Source organism: Protomyctophum bolini, assembly GCF_963924005.1.
Source record: "Protomyctophum bolini genome assembly, chromosome: 22".
Classification (NCBI taxonomy): Eukaryota; Metazoa; Chordata; class Actinopteri; order Myctophiformes; family Myctophidae; genus Protomyctophum; species Protomyctophum bolini.
Window position 1 is genome coordinate 23205924 of NC_137883.1, and position 24227 is coordinate 23230150.

At 40.0% G+C, this 24227-nt stretch overlaps 4 protein-coding genes across 4 annotated transcripts in view; 2 read left to right on the forward strand and 2 right to left on the reverse strand.

Moving 5' to 3' along the window:
• Positions 1-8741, forward strand: part of LOC308309827 (electrogenic sodium bicarbonate cotransporter 1-like) — a 79835-nt gene extending 71094 nt beyond the window's left edge. Inside the window, 7 exon segments of the mRNA XM_080755744.1 lie at positions 77-149; positions 1031-1099; positions 1349-1522; positions 1959-2123; positions 3031-3124; positions 5006-5070; positions 5435-8741. Coding sequence (XP_080611870.1) covers positions 77-149; positions 1031-1099; positions 1349-1522; positions 1959-2123; positions 3031-3124; positions 5006-5049 — 619 coding nt within the window. The 3' untranslated portion in view covers positions 5050-5070; positions 5435-8741.
• Positions 8742-10491: 1750 nt separating this feature from the next.
• LOC308309712 (oxidoreductase HTATIP2-like) lies at positions 10492-11220 on the reverse strand (the record flags this gene model as incomplete). Its single annotated transcript, XM_080755629.1, has 1 exon — positions 10492-11220. One exon carries the CDS (start codon positions 11218-11220, stop codon positions 10492-10494), a length of 729 nt encoding a protein of 242 aa, XP_080611755.1.
• A 951-nt stretch (positions 11221-12171) lies between these two features.
• The window catches only part of LOC308309863 (uncharacterized protein), a 19901-nt gene continuing 7845 nt past the window's right edge, over positions 12172-24227 (forward strand). Inside the window, exon 1 of the mRNA XM_080755805.1 lies at positions 12172-12431. Within this exon, the coding sequence (XP_080611931.1) occupies positions 12419-12431 (13 nt within the window). The 5' untranslated portion in view covers positions 12172-12418. The remainder of the gene's footprint in view (positions 12432-24227) is intronic.
• The window catches only part of LOC308310411 (putative global transcription activator SNF2L2), a gene marked incomplete at both ends in the record, with an annotated part of 10544 nt that continues 2047 nt past the window's right edge, over positions 15731-24227 (reverse strand). The window contains 5 exons of the mRNA XM_080756756.1: positions 15731-15870; positions 16620-16719; positions 17481-17582; positions 18189-18294; positions 18656-18933. Of these exons, the coding sequence (XP_080612882.1) occupies positions 15731-15870; positions 16620-16719; positions 17481-17582; positions 18189-18294; positions 18656-18933 (726 nt within the window). The remainder of the gene's footprint in view (positions 15871-16619; positions 16720-17480; positions 17583-18188; positions 18295-18655; positions 18934-24227) is intronic.

Genomic DNA, 24227 nt, shown 5'->3' on the forward strand with positions numbered 1-24227 from the left:
TTGTAAAAGGTTGAGAGAATCGGAGTGCTAATGCCTGATTCTTGTTGTTTCTTCCCCCCCCTTCCCACCCATGCAGGGAACAGAGAGTCACTGGAGTGATTGTGTTCCTCCTTACCGGACTCTCCGTCTTCATGGCTCCCATCCTCAAGGTAATTGTTCAAAAACACGTTATTTTTTTATTTTTTAATTCCTCCGTGCAAATGTGGATTAACGTCCTTCTCTTTTAGAAATGGCCCCCCCTGTTTCTCTTCTTTTCAAATTCAAAATAATTTAGCTGGGGGTTTTTATTCGTCCAATTAGGGAGTGCTATGGTTGAGGTAATGCAATGTGAAATAAAGCATGTTCATCGTGGCTTAAGCTCAGATTGCAGCTTAATGAGATACTTCTCCAGTTTCCATTCCCTTGTTATTAAGCTGCCCATCAAACATGCTAGGTCACACATCGTCGGCTGTTGGAGCTCTTCCGCCTCCTTGTGGTCAGTTGTTGGAACTGCTACTCCTCCTCGACTGGTCCTGTGCTCATACATACAAAGCCAATGTGAAACTTCAAACTATATGGGCTATAGATGCACACGCCGCCATTTTGGAAAGAACTTGGGGCCCCTACCCTACGTACTTAATTCTTCACAGGTGTTACCGATGACACTAATGAAGGCTAGCTGTTCCAAGAGTCAGGGACTGCTGCTATTGTGCATGTTGGCTCACATGTTGGAAACACTACACTACACCAGTGGGTCTCAAAGTGTCCTTGAGTGGGTTCCAAATGGCCCCGTACGGGTCTGTAACTCTGAGAGTGTACACATTTGGGGCGAGTAGCTAAATGTCTTTTACGACATTTTACGGCGATTACTTTAGTAGTCCTATACTTACCCAAGGAAACTACGTCTGGCCACAGTCGTTGTTTTCTGTGTGTCTGTATGATACTAGGGAGCTGCCATATTGTGTGTCCAACTGCTCGATCGTCAGTTTGTCACATCTCCCTTCTGTGTGTGTGTGTGTGTGTGTGTGTGTGTGTGTGTGTGCGCGCGCAGTTCATCCCCATGCCTGTGCTCTACGGTGTGTTCCTCTACATGGGCGTGGCATCGCTCAATGGCGTTCAGGTAGGTGGAGTCTGTCTGTCTGTCTGTCTGTGGCGTTCAGGTAGGTGGAGTCTGTCTGTGGCGTTCAGGTAGGTGGAGTCTGTCTGTCTGTGGCGTTCAGGTAGGTGGAGTCTGTCTGTCTGTGGCGTTCAGGTAGGTGGAGTCTGTCTGTCTGTCTGTCATATACAATGCTTAAAAAAAAAGTAGTCTGCTAGACTGCTATTATATTCCTTTTTTTTTCAATGGTTTTCTTGTGACCCACGGCTACAGTTCATGGACCGACTGCAGCTGCTGCTGATGCCAGCCAAGCACCAGCCAGACCTGATCTACCTGCGCCACGTGCCCCAGAGACGCATCCACCTGTTCACCTTCATCCAGGTGCTCTGCCTGGCCCTGCTCTGGATCCTCAAGTCCACCGTCGCTGCCATCGTCTTCCCTGTCATGGTGAGAGAGACGCACGCACAATCACACTCAACCAGTGTTGTTTTCGTCGACTAAAACTAACACGAAAAATGTTTCGTCGACTACCTTTTTTCACTGATGGAAACTAAATGGAAACTACATGAAAACTAAGCTATGATGACTAAAACTAAGACTAAATATACGTGACGATTTCGTCAAAAACAACTTTATTCTTACACCATCACAGGTTTACGGATGTAAAACAGTGTTTTTGTCCCAAATTTCGAACATTCTCATACTTTCCCTCTAACGCCCGTTGTCTGCTAAGTACGGGATACCTCACACATAAAGCTTTGCACCAAATATGAAACTGTTTTGTCCGGGAATTAACTTTTAACACTGGACCTGTGTTTATTTATGAAATAAATTTACTTTTAACACTGGGCCCGTGTTTATTTAAATTAACTTTTATTTCCAGATCTTGGCTCTGGTGGTGGTGCGTAAGGCCATGGACTGGCTGTTCTCCCAACACGACCTGAGCTACCTGGACGACGTCATCCCAGAGAAAGACAAGAAGAAGAAGGAGGACGAGAAGAAGAAGAAAAACAAGAAGAAGGGAAGCATTGACAGCGAACTGGAATTTGTGAGTAAACCATTTAAAAATGTCACGTAGTTATTATAATCGACACTGTCGGGTGTTTCCACTCTACGAGCTCACATGGTGTTGCCATGCGATCCGTTGTGAGCTTGTAGATGTCTCTTTTATAGCCGTTTTTGAAATGTCTTGAAAGTGAAAGTGGTTAAATATCGAACCAATGAAAGGTATTTACAAGAGTTCATAACAAACGGTGACTAAATAACTAAATTGACTCCATTGGAATACTGGTTTTTATTTTTTATTTTATTTTTCTGAAAAGTAACGGTTTGGACATACAAGGTTTTCAACATACTGTACACACAAAAATCTTCAGTGTTTATTTATCAATTGATGATCAGTGACAGTCACATATTTTTGTATTAACGTGCATAGGTTAGAGCCCTAGTTAGAGATAAATCAATCCGTGAACTCAGGTTTGCCTCTGGAAGCGACACCAAACAGAATGTGGATAGCAGGATTTTGCCCTGTTTGCTCCGCCTTAAGGCCGATTCGTTTGGTTCGGCTCTGTAGAGCCTACAATGTGACGTCATTTGAGGTTCGGGGGGGCGGGTACTGTGCTAAAGTCGTCTCTTCGGTGTTACTGAAAATTTCTGATGAGCCGAAATCATTTCGGCACTACAGCGCCGAAACAGCGGTAAAATAAGAGTATAAATCGGCCCTTAGGCCCTCCTCTTCCGGCCGGGAGCCTTTGTTTTCATCCCACCAACAACAATGTATTCTGAATGCTCCTGACGACAGATTCAGTAGCGTAGCTCGGAATCCGTTTTTTGAGCGAGTAGAGCTGAATTATTAACACTTAGGATTTTTACTGTGTACATGATTTATTCTGTCATATGTGTATTACTTTGTAAAGGCCATTGAAATGTTTATATGATCTCCCTCCTCCCCACAGCCTGAGTATCCCTACCATGACAATATCCCCAGTATAAAAATCTCTATGGATATGATGGAACAAGAGCCCATGTTGGGGGATAAATCCTTGGATAGTGAGTACTAGCCAGGGCCTTCAAACGCTGCATGGGTGTGTGTCTGTGTGGGGATGTTCACTATCTATGTTTCTGAAGATGTTTTTTGTTAAAAATCAGGATACGGGTAACTTAACGTCTTTTCTGTCACCTCTTTATGCCTGATTTATTTATGCTTTTTGCATACCGGTGTCACACTTATGAACAACATAAAAAAAGCCGATCTCCCAGTGTGTTAATTGCGACTGGCGATCAACAAAATATAGATCAAGCAGTAGACCATTTAGACCTGTAGACCATTAACGCGCATTAACAAAATGTAATAAACTTTAGGAGAATATGATTATAACTTGCTCTACCTGTACAGTTTCAACTGGCATATTTGATATAGTATTTAGTTTTTTTGTTGTTTAAAAAAAAAAAAAAATGCAGTTAACTAATCCTGAAATAATCTGTGTTCTGAAATACTTCACTTACAACGGTTACTAATGATGAATTTTCAACTGAAAATTGTGTTGTGGTGGTGGGTCTTGTCACACTTTTCAGTTCAAAATGTATTTGCCTTGAAGCTGCAATCTGTAACTTATTTTAAGGAATATAATTTGGAGCGATAAATTGTTTTATGTCCTAGTATAGGACATAAAACTCACGGAATGCAGCTTTAACTCTTCAACTAGGACTTACGCCCTAACCACACCAAAGGGTCACCATGCAACTCCTTGGGTCTAAACGGTTGCAAGGAGTTAACGCTAAAACTTCCTCGACCCTTTGGTGTGGTTTGGGCCATTGAATTCCATGCGTTGTACGGTCAACGTGGGTCAACGTGCAACAAGACATATCACACCGCAGGGACAACGCTAAAAGCCTAAAACCGTCTTGACCCTTTGGTGTGGTTTGGGCTTTGCTGTACATACTGTTACTGTACATCTACATACAGTAGGACTAATACTATACTGTAGCCCCGTCTGTGACTCCCCACTCCCATGTACAGTTCAAGTCCGACACGCATGTCTTAATTTGTACCTTTTGTTCTTCTGAACATGGTATCAAAAGTATAAAGGTAGTCCTGGTAAAATAAACCAGGGGTTCTCAATGTTTTTGGCCGGGGACCCCCGGAAATGCTTTGGCGATGCCTCAGGACCCCCGCCCCGCACCCTCAATATAAATTGACTGCTATACAATAACCTTAATAATGGAGACAATACACCATAAATAAATACTGAAACAAGATGTAATCATTAGCGAAGGTGTATGCATGTACTATGTGTACTATATGTAAACTCTTAATTTCCATTTCCAGCCATTCAGTTGCAAAAAAACCATACATTGAGAACCCCTGAAATAAGGTAAGAATTGGACTCTAACTAACGCAATGGGATCTCATGCCCTAGCTACAGTATACAGCAGAGGGGGAGGTCACAGATGGGGCTCCCATTACTGTCTGTAGGACAAGGGGTCTTCAACAGGGCGTCCGGGGCCCCCGAGGGGGTCTTTGGAGCTACTGCGCGCGGGCCGCCACATTTTTGTGTGATAGTAACGTTCTTTTACCCCAAAACAAACAGCTGATCTACAAGCTCACAGTGCTTCGCAACACTAAGGGTTGTATAAGATTGGAGATTGGAAGCTAGTCTCAAATCTCTGTCAACAGACATTAATAAGACAATCACTTAAAAAAGCCTCTTATCAATAATTCAATATGCACGGAACACTTGCAAAAGAAAAAAATGAATATAACACTGTTTCACACAATCTGTGGTCGCGAGGGGTCCCTGCTTCTCCTCTCTCTCTCTCTCTCACCTAAGAGGTCCTTGGCCTGAAGAATGTTGAAGACCCCTGCGGTAGGACATTTCGTGATGTTTAAGAACTATGGTCTATGTTTGTTGTGTCTTTTTTCTTCTCCAGAAGATGAGTCGCAGACTCTCCTTAACCCACACTCCGCTTGCTGATCAGATCGCTACTGTGGCAGGGTGAGTTGCACAAACACGGCTGCACATTTCTTAACTATTATTGTATTGATTTATAAAAAATTGTAATGTACATCATCCAATCAAAAGTGAAAACAATTCTAACAACATTATTGAAATGGACTAAGTCAATTAGTCTGATTAACCATTTTACTTCTATTTTATATTTACTCGTACAACTTTGTCACACAAACATATCCAATCTACATGCTCACAAGGGGTCCCTTTGCGACAACTTGTGAGCTTGCTATGTTAAGAGATTTTTGACACTTGATTCTTTTTTATTTAAATATATGTGTTTTTTATATATTTAGGCACATGACATTCATAGTGCTCATAATGCCTTTCCTTTTTGTCTTTGTTCTAGTCAAACAGATCCACATATAAACAAAGTGCCTCAGATTAAAATAGACCTGGAAACGGAAGACAGCCGTGTTTTCTGGATGCCTGCTCCGGGACCTGAAACCGCTTTGTAAACCATCGCTAAAACCATGTGTTAATTACAATCAAGTGTTAATATTGTCTCCACAGAGTGTACAACGGGTCCATTTGGTTACTTTTGTATGCTCTGGGGAGTTAACAAAAAGGATAAATTAACACCGAGGGTTTTGGTGGTATACCAGCCCAACACGATGTACATTTATACTAAACTTAATTATATATTTGTATTGTTCAGAAAGAGTACTTTAACGTTGCACACAAGTGGGGGGAATTTAAATTTTGCCCGCTGATTTTAATTATTTTTTTTCTTTTTTTTTAATTCTTTTTTTTATTTTATTGAAAGATGTTGGTGGCATTTATTTGCGAGAGAGCAAAACGTAAGAGCACAGGAGATGTGTGATACTGCAGTTTTTATTCTTATTGTATATTTATTTACTATATATGTTGATGGCGAACAAAATTATTTCGAAGTCAGCTATGCAGTCCTCATTGAACATTATAGGCGTCTGCACACTGCTGCGATTTTCAGATATTTAGCAGCGTTTTTCTGAGAAAAGAAATGCGTTCAGTCTTGCTTTGTTATCGCGTGTGAGAATACACAACCAGCTAAACCTGCTCGTTCATCATACCACACTTTTAAAAAGTTAAAATGGACTAGTGTATAATTGTCCCAACAAGAACAAAAAAAGCATACTCATCGAGCACATCATGTGTTGTTCCGGTTTTATCGCGTACCTCGATTATGATTTAAGTGTATTAGCAAAATGTTGATGTATGTTTTTTACCTTAAAAGGACCAAGACTACTTTGGTAGAGGTTTGGGCTGTGTAGTTACAGTGCCTTGCCATGATGCAACTCCAAAGGTGGACAATACATCTGAATCCCATTGATTAGAAATTGATAATTCAAAATATGTCCCTCATTCACTTACAGTAGATTGTACGGTGATCCAGCTCTCAAAGTCACTCTCTTAGCACGTAAACAAACATAAACAAAGCTGATTCAGACAATATAGAACCAAACCCAGTAAGCCTACGGTTTATTGTATTAATTGTTTTAATAAAAATGTCAATTCCTGTTTTTTTTCTTCCAAATCAAAATATCAAGTTAACATATTTATTTAAAAAAAACTTTTTTGTGATGTTATATATTGTCTGAATAAACTTTATTTCCATTTGTTTATGTGCTCAAAGAGTGACATTGAGAGCTGTTTCACCGTACATTGTGAGCCCATGAGGAGCATGTTTTGAATTATCAGTTCATAATCAATGGGTCAATTATTTTTGATTTCTTGTCCACCTTTTGGAGTTACACCATGGAAAGGTAACTACACAACCAAAATCTCTATCAAAGTGGTCTTGCCCTGTTAAATGGACATTTTGACCATTTTGAACTGAAATCCCATTGTTCTGATAAGAAATAGTAAAATAAGAAAAAGAAAAAAACCTTCGTCTTCTCTGTTTCTCTAGTGTAATTCAGACGTGTAATGCCCGTTACATCAAACGCATCATTTCCTGTAATCGATCACAAGAAGTGACGTGCTCGATGCCAACATGTTTGAAGACACGGGCGTACCCGTATGCATTTCATGGAAGAAATACACAGAAAACAATGTTCCCTCCCCACACACACTGACACACTATTTATGAGTCTCAACCATGCAGAACAAATGGGATCAAAATCTGCAAAATGTCCCTTGAATTCTCATCTATTTGAGGCTCCAGAAGGTGTATATTTAGGTGCTGTAGCTCTCCAGCTACAGTACAGAAAGTTTCCCTGTTTTGGGGGGAAATAGACATATAATATACTGTACTTCTTAGCTCTACCTCTTATTATGTATGTAGGTGCCAGGCAATACACATTGAACACATTTATTTTTTGATCAAATATTGTAATCGATTGTTTCTATCTCTAAATCTGTCACTTTAAAAAAATGATGATGTGCTCTGTAAAACTTTTTTTTTGTGTGTGATTTTACAATGATGTATATACTTGCATACACAATTGCCGGTTTTAGTGGGTGATTCCATCAAATTCCATTAACTTTTTAGGCAGTTTTTTGTTTGAAAGGAGTCATTTTACTATTTGCTTTCCAGATCGAGGACCATGTGATCTCATATCAGATTGCCTTGCCTGCGATAACTGAAAGGACATTGTATTATTCATTTATACACCGGTCGTACAAAGAAGTGTATACAGTAGGTTATAAGTGGTTAAGAAAATGCTTTCCTTCATAAATCTTAGGCAAAAGAACATTTATGTCTGGTTACTTTTTTGCTGAATGAAAACACTAAGAATTATATTCTTTTGAGAATGTGATCAAACTGAAATGCCATTAATGATCGAATGGTTGGTAGTCATCAAAGAGCAAATCTATAACAAATGTCTTCAATTCATTTGTATTTACAATGTTTTTAAAAATGCAAATCAATAATCACTGTGATAAAAGAAATGCATGTTGAACTCTTGACTTGCATTCCTAACCGTTTTCTAGCGCACATCCTGAGGGTTTGGACTGTTGTCCTGAGGTTGATTTGTACTTGCTGGCGTTCCGCTTTGGCTCACCTTCTATTTAAGGTGTTTGACGTGGGCATGCAGCGCTATCAAGTACTGTATAACTCAGGCACCAATGGCCAGCTCATTTCCTCTTTCAAACTTACCATTGTGCTAATACTATATATACTTTTATAATGTCTAATATGTTTTATGATGAGTCTTATGGTGATTGTCAAATCTGGTAGGAGAACAATTTCCTTTTTTTTTCTATTTGAAGCAGCTTTGGCTGATAATGATTGTCCTGTTGATTGGAATGTATAACTATATCTGATTCCAGGTCACTTTAGGGAACTTGGTATCGAATATATGACCTATAACTTAGGTATTATGATTCCTGTCAATCATTTGAAGTTCCAACATATCCTAGTTGAAGAATGTGACACACAATTAATGCCGTCTTGTTTGATTAGAACAAATTTATCCAGATTTGTGTTAATCATTTTCCAATCACAGTATATATATATTATCAGGTGATAATGTGAAATAAAGGAGAAAAAAGGCTTCAAACCAAACATTGCACACGCAATAGTCTTCCAGTGACCTGTGTTTATCTGTATTTCTTGACTTAATATTTTCATGTATGATTCCATAATTACTGGAACATTTTTGTTGTCCTAATTATGAAACCATTTTATACAAGTATCTTCTATACTATACGTTTTTGTTTTTTTAATTAGACCAATAAAGATATTGGAATATTTATTAAATACTTGAGTTATATTTGTATTAGCCTCCGAAACCCAGACGTTTTTAATATTTGTTTTAACTATGAATTAATACAGTTCTTGATAGAGCTTTAAAAAATATGAATTCACTTAAATAGTAATAGTATAAAGATACTGCTATCCTAGTGTGTGTGTGTGTGTGTGTGTGTGTGTGTGTGTGTGTGGCTGGTGGCACAGGTTACCTTCATGTGTAGATGAATGAAGGGATTTTCCATTGATTTTGTTAAATTTAGGTAAAAGATCACACCCGTGTGAAGTGAGGGGCGCTCTTATCATTATACATCAACATCATACATCTCATGAACTGAATTTATGTGATTGGTTAGTGGTTCTTTGGTTAGTTAGTTGATTTGCTCGTCTACGTATGACGTAAATGTTCCCTTCATTGTCAATGGCATTTAATGTTTGTGTTGCCACAAATTCGGTGGGTCGGTTTGACCCATTTACTTCACATTCGTCACACGTGTTCCACACCCCCACAGGGAGTGCAGTGCCAGGTATCCAGTCGGTCAGACCCACGGTTCTTCAGAACCACCACAAAAGGCTCTGCCAGTGGGCCTAATGAGGCCAAGTCATTTCACCTTGGCCAGGCTCTGCCAGTGGGCCTAATGATTCAGATTTTACGGGGGCCAGTTTCGAATTGCAGCCGTCCGTAGGTGCCCTTTGAGAGCGGTTTTGAAGGAGTCAAGGGATTCGCATGTCTTAATGACTGTTGGTAGGGCATTCCACATTTTGGTGGCATAGGAGCGAAAATAATTTAGTCCCTTGTTTGTGCCGATTCTGGGTTGTACATGGTTCGTTGCACATGCAACTTGAACGTAATGCTTTACAGGTAGTACAAGACTAGAGTTTGATCTCAATGACCTTGAGGTCATCAAATCTCAAGTTAACTTTCAAAATATTCATGCTAAGAGCGTAGAGGCCGGTATATGAACTTCATGCACCACAGTCTATTTACGTTTAATTTACAGATTTAGTTATGGTAGTTCCAATGTTTCGTTGGGTTTTTAGGATGCCCAGTTGGGTTGGAAGCGTTTGCCTAGCTTGGACTTGCATTTTAGAAGTTCAGAGATTTTTTTTGTCTCTGGCTTTCATTGCAGTCAGTATGTCTGGATGCCATGTATGTGTGTCCATGTGCACATGTTCAAACAGATGTGATACACCGCTTACTAAAAGTCACAGAACATAATGTGCAAATGTTCCCAGAAATATATTTTTCAAGGGTAGGCACACTTGAACCTCACACACACACACTTTCCCTATTATCATGTCAATGTGTTTCCCACAAGAATAACATGAACGGCCTTAGGTTGTTCAGTTCAGTCCAAAATACACCAAAAACGCTCATATCCTTCTCGTTTTCATTATAACAAGTGTAGTGGATTATTTAGAACTCACATCAGAGTCTTTAGGAAATAATCAAGGTAGAGAGTGGACTGAAACAATGTTACTTTTATTACAAAGACTGGTCTGTACCGAGCCCAGGGAGACTGCACGTATGCAAGCCTCCTGAGCCCTTTTCATTTCTCTCTCTAATACACAATCACAGCAGAGAATAGTATTCAATTCCTCATCTTCCAAAATCCTATTACACAAGTAAGGAAAGTAAACCTTTGGCATAGCGAGAAATGATGGACATATAAAGTGTTTGAATGACGCATCAGCTTTGAGCTTTCTCTAGATTGCAGACTCTCTTTTCCATTTCATTGCCCTCCTCCCTTGCCCAGAGAGTAAATGGCTTTGTTCTCCAGGATCTCTGTCTTGTTCCGAGGTTGGTACAGAGTGTTGGTCACCATGGCCTTGGCCACGGCCTGGATGGGGACGGACATGAATGCTGGACTTATGACAGAGAAGACACCAAAGACCTTCCTCGCCAGCCACTCGACAGGCCGACTCTCCTGTCTGTCTACCAGCAGCAGCGCGGGCCTGTAGATAGAATATCTGCCGAACCCCAGCGCCCCAACACCCGCCTCCACTTGTCCCTTCACTCTGAAGTAGAGGAAGCCACTGTTCTTGTCGGCACCCGCGGAGGTCTCCAGGTGGAACTGTGAGCAGCCTCCTGCCTTGGCGAGCTCCGCTGACTTGAGGACATAGTCGTGATCGACGCGGACGAATCCCGACGAGCTTCCCGCTTTGTACCTGGTCGTTCCCAGGCAGCAGTAGCCGACATCGTGGCCCCGGAACGCGGCAGCGTAGTCGTCTAGCTTTTCAAAGTCGACCGCCTCCTGCACCACCTCTACTGGGCCTGCATGCAGTGCTTTGTACTCGAAGGTGAGCCGCCTCCTCCCGATGAGAGTTATCCTGGAGAAGAGGTTTCTCTCCAGGAGCTCCTGAAGCAGCGCCTTCCCCGTCTCCCCCGAGGCCCCGAGGATGAAACAGCTCCTGTTCTGTTGCCGGAAGTTCTCCTCCAAGGAAGCCATGTCCTCGGCCATGATGCTGCTGCTTGTGGCGAACATGAAGCCTGTCTGAAGGCCGATGTTCGTATGAAGATGGAATGCTTTATATAGCACACAGTTCAACTCAGATATGCCCATATATGGACTGGATATTCATTGTCACACAATAATCCAATGACAGATAGTCAGTCACAGTGACCGTAGAAGTGTGTGGTTTTAGAAAAGAGGTTCCCAAACTTATGAGCTGATCACTCAGCACTGTCTGGGTAGGTAGGCATACTTCTTTAGTTAGGCTACATATGAGCACTTTAATGTGTTGTTAGATGATAATTGTCTGGACGAAGAATTTGATTTAACATTGATACATGTTTTCACAATACATGTTTTATCCTGGTGTTCTTATTTCAATAGTATTAGCCTGCACTTGTATTAAATCTCAGCAGACAGGCTAGACAGGTATTGTGTCCAAGTGGTGATGGATGGCATGTGGGCATTGTGGGTTGTAGCCTTCTCTCCACGGGGTGGAGGCTAGTAGGTAGAGTACTTCTGTTTTCCTGAGGCGCACACACACACACACACACACACACACACACCTACACACCTGCCTGGAGCCTACAGCCTACACCGTGACTGTCCATGTCAGCTGATACTCCTGGAGACCAATGAGGATACAAGGCGTCGTGCGGGAGATATGAAATACACGGAAATGTCTGCACAGTCAGCAGAGCACACACACGGGGGGGGGGGGCGTGAGGGACACGTCACACGGTCACACTCTGATTGACTGGCGAGTTAACCAACCCAACGAAAGGAACCAGTTGCCCCACGTTATACAAACCAATCAGAAGCGACTTAGGGCGGGCCATAGCGCCTCAATGCATATGGCAGTGCTGAGACCAGACGCGCGATTTTTCTTCTCTGAGTGATACCGTCAGGTCATACAGAGGAGTTGAGCCCAAACTATATCACTAGTATCACTAAACTAAACATGAACATTGACTTCAACGTCGTTCTGCTCCAGATCTCCAACGAACTGGACCGCAGACAACTGGACAGCATGAAGTTCCTCTGTAAGGACTTCATCAAGAAGAACCCGCTGGAGAAGATCGACACGGGACTCAAGCTGTTCCAGAGTCTGTCCGAGAAGGGAAAGTTGGACCCAGAAAACACCGACTTCCTCAGGCATTGCTGACCGAGGTCGGACGCGACGACCTGGCTCTGAAACTGGACCAGTATGAACGTACACAGTGAGTTGTTTTTACTACGGCTGTAGCACAGAACGACGTAGCCCCACAAGCAGAACCCAATGGTAGTAAAGTTTCTGACATTTTTAAGACTTTACCCATTGGGTCCTGGTTCACCGCCGGGCTGCCACCAGGTATGCACACATAAATACAATGTAAACACGTAAGGAGAAATGAATCTGCGCAGTACTACGACGTTTTTTCCTGTGATGGCTTCCGAATGTGCGAACTATAAGTACCTATACATACCTCTGAGAATATCTCCTGTGTCGCGGAAGCCGTTAAGTATTTTTAATCTATGATTGATTAAAAATGTTGCTTCTTCCTACCTTGTTTATTGACACCTCATTGTACCGCCTATCTGGCTAGCTAGTGGCGCTATAGCTATGATGGAGCAGATCAGAGGCAGGGACGTAGCCCGCAAAGCCAACCGCACATCGGGAGGCGGTACAATAAAACGGTAAATAAACAAGAAGAATCAAAGCGACATTTTTAATCAAACATGGATTAAAAATACTTAACGGCTTCCGCGACACAGGAGGCAACTTTGTTTTTGCGTTTTGAGTTTTGACTGTAATGTTGTTATGCTGCTGCATGCTGTGAAGTTTGAAATGTCCTGAATCCTGATTGTTCTCATTTTGAAGGATTCAGCCTTCACATGTCTTTGAGACAACTTGTGAAATTTAATTTAATGTAGGTTATTGTAATTGTATGAGCCTGCGCTGATTGAATAATATATTCGAGGCCTACCCTCGGTTTCTTTTGACTGTATGCCTAATAATCCATTTCATTTTTGCGCAATGACGGTACGCAGTATACAATGTAAGTTATGCAACCAATTTGCGCAAGCATTTGAAAATGGGTTTTTAATTGTCGGGTAACGGAAAATAACGGAAAATAATCTAATTTGTTACTTTTCTCAGATGGTAATCTGTAACGGTAAGGGATTATTTTTATGGGCAGTAATCCAGTAACCTAACGATGGTGAACATGGGTTCAAGTCCCCAGACTTGAACGATGCTTTACAACAGCAATATTATGCCTATTTCTTAACGGCTGTTTTACAGCTCTAGGATACTTAGAGGTTTTGTATTATGTTATGGACATGGACATGGTAGACTCTTATAATATAGGCCAATTTACCATTTGAGTACATACTGTACCTTCATTAATTGAATGCAGTAATGAACTCAAATGTTAAATATGAATTACCATTATTGGAATAGAATAGAGCTAAACTAATTTGCCTTGAATTCTGTTAACACATGCCTATTATAATGACATTTATTTTGGGGGATCATTTGGTTTTCCTTTGAGGACGTCGCGGGCCACAGCATTGAGGCCTTCGCATGTTGCTCTAGTGCCACCATTAGGCCAAGAGATCCACTTACACACACACATATTCTCTTAAAATGTACATAACGGGCACATCCATGCTCCCTGCAGAATGAACTCCATGTCCTGTCCTCTGGGACGGAAAGGCACTTTGTAGCTTTAGAAGAAAAAGTATAATTGTGGCGCTTTATTTTATTTCCCTTTAAGGTTTTTGCTGTTTACAAATGATGTCTTGGTTCTTCAGTGAATATACAGTATATATACTGATGATAAGCCATATGCCACTCAGATATTCACACCTTGTGGTTTCCCTTGTTAATTCCATAAACCCAATAGCCTATTCATAGGCTACTTCTTTTGTACATCAAATAGTGAAAATACTTGATCTATAAGCTCACAAAGCTTCACGTAGTGATGCGTTGTGTGCTTGTAGATCTTGTGCAGAATGTCTTGTCTTTTATCGCTAAATGTTGGCCTTGGCTATTACCCTCTGGCCTTCTATGTCATGCCCAGAATAGGAATGCTATGTGGTTAAATTGAAACATTGGAGCGTGGTGTTCATTTCTCAGTGGTGAATATTAACAGTTGGCTATAAATGAATCTAATATTTGCACGGATTCTCTGTGCAGCATACGACAACTAAATCCGGCCTAAGTCTCTGTGATAATACATTCACGTTATCTTTTCTATTGCATACATCCTGCATCTCCCAAGGAACTTGCACACCATTCCTCTCAAGAGATTGTCTCAACAATACATCCCATCATTTCCAGAAAACAACACATTGCTCTTCAATGTGCCGCAGTCTTGTTTTTAGTTGCCTTGGCGCTGTCCACTACAATGTGAGTGTAGAACAATTCATGTTCATATGATACAAATGTTCATCTTGGGTACCTTTTCACATTGCCAGTCAGATGCTGGCCAGTATCAAAAAACAAACATGTGTCTGGCTTATCCAGACTAATGATGTCTGTTTGTTTTTTGTATCAAAGTCTCGATCCCTTTTAAAAGCACATTCAGTTTTTGAGCAAACTAGTGTCCATTATTCCAGTGACTGTTAAAAAGAATCCAAGCTGTGTGATCATCTCCAGCTTTGAACACATACAGTAGGTACAGTAGGTATCATCAGTGGTTACTCTGGTCTCCAAAAAACTGCTTCAAGGAGGGAAAAATGCATGCTCCGAGACATGAAGGCATTTCATACAGTCAAATATACATTAAAAACAATCGTAAGAAGAACATCTATTGAATCAATCACAGGGAACCACGGCAGGTAAACCATGAACAGATTAGGTATTAGAGACTAACTCAACAGCATTGTGTGCAGCGAGAGATGCACAAGATTATGAATTATGTGAAATAGCATTGTTTTTTTTAACAACCTTAACCACTTTGTTGACCGGGGTCCCACAGCGGTCTGTACTTGACCCCCTGCTATACTTGATCCCCCTCTACACCAAATCTCTCTACAAGCTCACAACGCTCCTCATTGTTCTGATGCATTGTGTGAGCTTGTAGATCTTTTGATTAATGCCTGTTTGCCTATTGTGACACAGCCAGAATAGGGACACCTAAGGTTCATGTGCAGGTTTAAGTAGGCCTACCTTTCTCTAAGCAGTGCTTCCTATTTAAATATCAAATACCTTTCATATGCTTAGCAAATTAATACACTGAAAACGGTGTCGTAAGGAGTGGACGTGAATAAGGATGAGGACCGTTCAAGTTCATGTTTTGTGTTTTTGTAGCGTTATGGTATTGTGATGTTGTCTTCACCTCCAGGCTTGATGTCTCATGTAGTATTATGGTGGTGTCTTCAGTCCAGACTTGATGTCTCATAGTATTATGGTGGTGTCTTCAGTCCAGACTTGATGTCTCATGTAGTATTATGGTGGTGTCTTCAGTCCAGACTTGATGTCTCATAGTATTATGGTGGTGTCTTCAGTCCAGACTTGATGTCTCATATAGTATTATGGTGTTGTGGTATTATCTTCTAGATCCTCCAGGTCCTCATCGCTGTCGCTGTGGAGTCTCTTCACCTTCACCCTGGTATTCCTGTTTCGTTCTCCCTTCTTCTTGACTGTCTTCCGATGCATTTTTGATGTTTTCACTGGTTGAACAAGTAGATAGATTTAAGTTATACATACAGTAGATTAAAAAAAGTCCAGTCCAGCGTTATCTACCCCGGAAATACATTTTCGGTTGTGGCGACGACGTCGTGATGGTCTATATCATGTCATCTTTCCAGATTATTGTGTTCTTTTTGTTTCTAGTTCGATATTTATTTAAAAAAAAAAATCATACTCTCATGAAGTAATTAAGGGGCGAAGGTTCTTTTAGCTTTTTTACGTTTGGCACCTTTCTTCTATGAATTATCCGGTTCCGTTTCAATTTACAATTCACAATTTAGGCATTTAGCAGATGCTCTTAATCCAGAGCGATTTACATTAAGCAAGAACAAAAATCATGGCAATACATCACATACATAAAAAGTAGTTAATTTAGTTTCTTTTGAAGCTTTTTCCACATCGCGGTTACAGTTGTACTGTTTAATTTCTTTATCCATCCTGGCTTTTTCTTGTATGAAACAAAATTAGTTTCAAGATGTATTTATATCGGCCACACGGCGTCTTACGTTGTAATTTAGTGCCCTAAACAAACATTAAAGTCCATAGACTTGGCTGGCAAATGATTTACGTCGTAAGTGCTCTAAACAAATCGCATAGATTTGGCTTCCATATGACATAATCTTCAAAAGCCCCTCAAAAAATAAATAAATAATAACTTAATAAAATTAATCTTAAAATGATATACCTGCTGATGGAATAAACTGTTTTTCACTTCCCCCACTGTTGTTACTGTGACTGGGAGTAACTGCTGATTTCTCATCCTCGTCTGTCACAATTCTCTGTCTTGCGCTCTCAAAAACAGACTTAATGACAATCGAATCTTCATAGATCTGAGGTGACACACACACACACACACACACACACACACACAGAGAGAGAGGGAGAGAGAGAGAGAGAGAGACGCAAACCAAAAGTGGTGCCATTTAGGGATGGGACAATATGAAATATACGTCACGAAGACTCACGATTATTGTGGCAAAGAAAATTGCAAAGATATCGCAATAATCAAATTATGCTTACATTTTAAAATCACTTGAAACCCCAGCATCCCATAGGGATACATTTTGCGAATTTGATTTGTGTAGCGTGAAATAAGAATATACCAAATACGCTCTTTACAGGTCTGTTTTATCGGGTCTGTAAGTATAGAGGGTTTAACCCATTTTGACCTGATACCAGATTCTACAAATGTCTTCTAAATCATGATAGTTGAAATATCAGAGGTTCTCAAACTATTTCATGTCAAGGAGCCCCAGAATTATATGTAATTGGCCACCGACCCCCATCTGAAAATATGTTGTTCCAGGGACCTCCAGAAGCAAAGATTTGATTTAAAAAAGACGTTCGCTCTGAAAGAATATATTATTCAAAGATGTGCCGCATTTTTACGATTTTTCAAAAATAGCAGACCTACAAGCTTGTAGATCTGCTATTTTTCAATAGCTAAAGTATAACATGATGCTTAGTTAAAACACCAAAAGGGGTTCCCGTCCAGAATGGGTTTAAGTGGTACTGAATTTTCAGCTCAACAAAAGCTTCATCCTAGCTGTAACGATTATCGTCCCATCCTTATTTAGCCATTTTTGCTTACCTGAGATCCCTCCAAGTTATACGTCTGGGCATTGTGACATAGAAGAATGATATCCTTTTCCAGGTCGCCCACACTTCTGTACTTGTGATTACGAACACGTTCCTGTGAAACAAAGCCTGTCACTGGCATCATACAGACTAATTATCAAACTATTAATCCAATAAGACAGATAGGCCCAGCCCGATTCCACAAATGCCACACTTTCATATGACAAAAATCCACAATAAAAGTAGTCACATATTTTTGCCTTTGAAAGGCAACAGACTAGACTAGAGTGACATACATTTCTCACATGCCATGGCATAAGTGTTTTAGTCGTTTTGTTGTTGTTTATTTAGGTATAGTCTACCAATAATGGCCTGGTGTCTGAATTGTTGACAAATCTGTTTGGACACAGACGGACAGTCAAAAAGCACAATGGATAGTTTCTAGTTATTTAGAATCGGCAGCAATGATAGAAGTAGCTCTACAGTGCATTTATTAGTGACAGAAAGCGCCATACGTTTATCACGGAGTAGCCTGCTGGCATCTACAGTATCGGAAAGGCAGCATTTAAATAGCAATTGTTTGTCAGGTCCATATAATATATAGATAGGCTGGCTACCCAACAGTCAGGTCCGTTATAACTCAACATTAGTAACATTGAGATCTCTGGATGAATGGAATTGTGGATGTGGACCCATGCAGTGAAGAGCTCTCTGCACATACCCTGATTCGTCTGAAGTCCACAGGCTTTCTAATCAGCTCATAATATTCAGGAACTTCCTTCTTAGATGGAAGTTGGACGAATCCTTTACTGATCTGTCGACCCAACCTGGAGGCATATGAAACATAGCTTTATTTAATCCCAAATGTATGTGTAAACAGTAATTGTGTATATACATACATCTCTCTCCCCATTTGCTGTCGGTCTACTATAACCTACTATCAATACAGGCAGAAAAGCAACAAAAAAAACTATATATTTTTTACGCATTTCTCCCAATTTAGTCGTATTTTTTTTTTAAATGTACTATATCAGTACTTAATTATGCTCACTCCTGTACAGGTACATCCAAATACAACCCTAAAAACCAAAATATTGTGTCCAATTTAATTTCACAAAAAAAAATCAAAACCACTGGCATAAAATATGCAACGTAGCCAAAAAGAGCCTGCATGTAACATCTTCTCACCCATCCTTATAGTTGATCACCATGTCCACCAGTGTGTGGAGTAGTTTTGTGAGTTCTGGGGGGTTCGGGGGTAGTTTTTCAGCTGGAGGTCTTCCCCGCTTCCTCTTCACCTTCTCCCCTGCGGCGGCTGCGACGGCTGCGACCGCGGCGGTGGCATCATCATCCTCATCCTGGCCTGTCTGGAGCTCTCTGTCTACGTTCTGGTCACCTTTACGCGTCTTCAAACTGGTGTCCTCCTCCATGTCCTCCTCCAAGGCGCCGCTGTCTTCTGCCTCTGGCTGCGGGAAGAGTTAAGAGATGGAGGAGTTAGTGTGAAACAGCTTGTTCAGTTTAACTACTTAACCCATTTAGACCTAAGCTTGATTCTACAAAATGTCTTAGACTAAATCATGACAGTTTTCTGAAAAACCTGTTTCTATGTCAGTGGTGCTCAAACTATTGAATGTCAAGGACCCCAAAACTTATATGTATTTACGGCCTCTGACCCCAATCTGAAAATATGTTGTTCCAGGGACCCCCCCCCCCCCCCCCCCAGAAGCAAAGCAAAGTTCAAAATGTTCGCTCTGAAAGAATATATATCACATCACGATTTAAAAAAAATAGCAGGCCTACAAGCTCATAGTGCTTAAAACACCAAAAGGGGTTCCCGGCCCGCCCAGAATGGGTTTAACCCTTACCCGTGGGTCCTGCACACAAAATGTGGTGGAAACAGAGCTACACTATCTATTAACTACCGTCCCACTGTACCAAGACATCAGACACATAGCCTACTTCCCACAGATGACACACACCCCAAAGTGAGTTTGAAACTATGACCAGCGACAAAAAAACTCCCATACTAGTCTATTGGGAGAAATACAAAAATGTGTAAACACAGCAGCAAGATTTGTGAACTGTTGGACAAAATAAGGTTAACCAATGGAATACAACCACCCTAAGGACTACTATCTGTACCAAGTAGGACCGCTGAACCTACTGCACAATGCACATGTAAACAGAGCTGCTACCTTTAAACACTATGCTATATTCTTGAGAAAACAATGCTATTTGTCTCAAAGTGACTGCAAAGAAAATGCTATTTCTTTCAAAACAACTTTATACGGCGTACGATATGGGCTATAGCCCACTGTCCAAAATGATGAGAAACGAGGCTAACTTTTCTTTTCAAAATTTCAAAAAACATGGGCTATAACCCATCGTTTTTGTCATTTCGTCATTTTTTTTGAAATCCTCAAAAATGATGAAAAACGCCGCGCTATAGTATGCCGTACGATATGGGCTATAGCCCATGGTCCAAAATGATGAGAAACGAGGCTAACTTTTTTTTCCAAAATTTCAAAAAACATGGGCTATAACCCATCGTTTTTGTCATTTCGTCATTTTTTTCAAATCCTCAAAAATGATGAAAAACGGCGCGCTATAGTATGCCGTACGATATGGGCTATAGCCCACGGTCCAAAATGATGTGAAACGAGGCTAACTTTTTTTTTCAAAATTTCAAAAAACATGGGCTATAACCCATCGTTTTTGTCATTTCGTCATTTTTTTCAAATCTTCAAAAATGATGAAAAACTGCGCGCTATAGTATGCCGTACGATATGGGCTATAGCCCACGGTCCAAAATGATGAGAAACGAGGCTAACTTTTCTTTCCAAAATTTCAAAAAACATGGGCTATAACCCATCGTTTTTGTCATTTTTTTCAAATCCTCAAAAATGATGAAAAACGGCGCGCTATAGTATGCCGTACGATATGGGGTATAGCCCACGGTCCAAAATGATGAGAAACGAGGCTAACTTTTTTTTTCAAAATTTAAAAAAACATGGGCTATAACCCATCGTTTTTGTCATTTCGTCATTTTTTTCAAATCCTCAAAAATGATGAAAAACGGCGCGCCTATAGTATGCCGTACGATATGGGCTATAGCCCATGGTCCAAAATGATGAGAAACGAGGCTAACTTTTTTTTTCAAAATTTCAAAAAACATGGGCTATAACCCATCGTTTTTGTCATTTCGTCTTTTTTTTTCCAAATCCTCAAAAATGATGAAAAACGCCGCGCTATAGTATGCCGTACGATATGGGCTATAGCCCATGGTCCAAAATGATGAGAAACGAGGCTAACTTTTTTTTTCAAAATTTCAAAAAACATGGGCTATAACCCATCGTTTTTGTCATTTCGTCATTTTTTTCAAATCCTCAAAAATGATGAAAAACGGCGCGCTATAGTATGCCGTACGATATGGGCTATAGCCCACGGTCCAAAATGATGTGAAACGAGGCTAACTTTTTTTTTCAAAATTTCAAAAAACATGGGCTATAACCCATCGTTTTTGTCATTTCGTCATTTTTTTCAAATCTTCAAAAATGATGAAAAACTGCGCGCTATAGTATGCCGTACGATATGGGCTATAGCCCACGGTCCAAAATGATGAGAAACGAGGCTAACTTTTTTTTCCAAAATTTCAAAAAACATGGGCTATAACCCATCGTTTTTGTCATTTTTTTCAAATCCTCAAAAATGATGAAAAACGGCGCGCTATAGTATGCCGTACGATATGGGGTATAGCCCACGGTCCAAAATGATGAGAAACGAGGCTAACTTTTTTTTTCAAAATTTAAAAAAACATGGGCTATAACCCATCGTTTTTGTCATTTCGTCATTTTTTTCAAATCCTCAAAAATGATGAAAAACGGCGCGCCTATAGTATGCCGTACGATATGGGCTATAGCCCATGGTCCAAAATGATGAGAAACGAGGCTAACTTTTTTTTTCAAAATTTCAAAAAACATGGGCTATAACCCATCGTTTTTGTCATTTCGTCATTTTTTTCAAATCCTCAAAAATGATGAAAAACGCCGCGCTATAGTATGCCGTACGATATGGGCTATAGCCCATGGTCCAAAATGATTAGAAACGAGGCTAACTTTTTTTTTCAAAATTTCAAAAAACATGGGCTATAACCCATCGTTTTTGTCATTTCGTCATTTTTTTCAAATCCTCAAAAATGATGAAAAACGGCGCGCTATAGTATGCCGTACGATATGGGCTATAGCCCACGGTCCAAAATGATGAGAAACGAGGCTAACTTTTTTTTTCAAAATTTCAAAAAACATGGGCTATAACCCATCGTTTTTGTCATTTCGTCATTTTTTTCAAATCTTCAAAAATGATGAAAAACTGCGCGCTATAGTATGCCGTACGATATGGGCTATAGCCCACGGTCCAAAATGATGAGAAACGAGGCTAACTTTTTTTTCCAAAATTTCAAAAAACATGGGCTATAACCCATCGTTTTTGTCATTTCGTCATTTTTTTCAAATCCTCAAAAATGATGAAAAACGCCGCGCTATAGTATGCCGTACGATATGGGCTATAGCCCATGGTCCAAAATGATGAGAAACGAGGCTAACTTTTTTTTTCAAAATTTCAAAAAACATGGGCTATAACCCATCGTTTTTGTCATTTCGTCATTTTTTTCAAATCCTCAAAAATGATGAAAAACGGCGCGCTATAGTATGCCGTACGATATGGGCTATAGCCCACGGTCCAAAATGATGTGAAACGAGGCTAACTTTTTTTTTCAAAATTTCAAAAAACATGGGCTATAACCCATCGTTTTTGTCATTTCGTCATTTTTTTCAAATCTTCAAAAATGATGAAAAACTGCGCGCTATAGTATGCCGTACGATATGGGCTATAGCCCACGGTCCAAAATGATGAGAAACGAGGCTAACTTTTTTTTCCAAAATTTCAAAAAACATGGGCTATAACCCATCGTTTTTGTCATTTTTTTTCAAATCCTCAAAAATGATGAAAAACGGCGCGCTATAGTATGCCGTACGATATGGGGTATAGCCCACGGTCCAAAATGATGAGAAACGAGGCTAACTTTTTTTTTCAAAATTTAAAAAAACATGGGCTATAACCCATCGTTTTTGTCATTTCGTCATTTTTTTCAAATCCTCAAAAATGATGAAAAACGGCGCGCCTATAGTATGCCGTACGATATGGGCTATAGCCCATGGTCCAAAATGATGAGAAACGAGGCTAACTTTTTTTTTCAAAATTTCAAAAAACATGGAATATAACCCATCGTTTTTGTCATTTCGTCTTTTTTTTTTCAAATCCTCAAAAATGATGAAAAACGCCGCGCTATAGTATGCCGTACGATATGGGCTATAGCCCATGGTCCAAAATGATGAGAAACGAGGCTAACTTTTTTTTTCAAAATTTCAAAAAACATGGGCTATAACCCATCGTTTTTGTCATTTTGTCATTTTTTTCAAATCCTCAAAAATGATGAAAAACGGCGCGCTATAGTATGCCGTACGATATGGGCTATAGCCCACGGTCCAAAATGATGTGAAACGAGGCTAACTTTTTTTTTCAAAATTTCAAAAAACATGGGCTATAACCCATCGTTTTTGTCATTTCGTCATTTTTTTCAAATCTTCAAAAATTATGAAAAACTGCGCGCTATAGTATGCCGTACGATATGGGCTATAGCCCATGGTCCAAAATGATGAGAAACGAGGCTAACTTTTTTTTCCAAAATTTCAAAAAACATGGGCTATAACCCATCGTTTTTGTCATTTTTTTCAAATCCTCAAAAATGATGAAAAATGGCGCGCTATAGTATGCCGTACGATATGGGGTATAGCCCACGGTCCAAAATGATGAGAAACGAGGCTAACTTTTTTTTTCAAAATTTAAAAAAACATGGGCTATAACCCATCGTTTTTGTCATTTCGTCATTTTTTTCAAATCCTCAAAAATGATGAAAAACGGCGCGCCTATAGTATGCCGTACGTCACAGGGGTGCCCAAAAGGTAGATCGTGATCTACCAGTAGATCACACAGGCTGTGCAGGTAGATCACAAGCCCCGGCCTAAAATATACAATTTAAATAAATAAAAAACTTTATTGGCATCTGCCACTTGAATTAAGGTGACTTCATTGGATTGACATAAAAAAGGACAGCTCAAACCCACAATGCAATAGTTGTCAAAAGTGTTTTGTACAAACATTAGTAGTACAAAAAAGGGGGAAAAAACTGCATTTGTCTAATACTTCTTGTCTAACTACTTTCAGCAATGGAATAATATATTTTTTTGGTGGGTAGATCTGGTTGAGCTGGTCATTTTGAAAACAGCTCTCAAGTCTAAAAAGTGTGGGCACCCCTGCTGTATAACATAACGATGCAATGTGACATTGCTCTGTTCCTACTCTAATTGACAATGCAGTCCAGAGTGTTGGTATAGATTTTGAAACTGAACCAATTTTGACTTTATTTACTCATTTAATTACATCCAACTTCCCCCATGGACTTGGAGAGTAGGGAGACCCATGCACTTCTGCTGTACCGGCAAAAGTCATTCATTCTTTCCTTCATTCATTCATTCATTCATTTGCACTATTTATACACTTTATTTAATGTCAACTGCATATCTTTTGGTGGTGTGTGCGTGCGCCATATAGTTGCACATTAACCATTTGAACAAGTAAAATGATCTACTGTATGTTAAAGTAATCATTTTGTAACTGAGCATGCTTGCTTTGTGAATAGTTT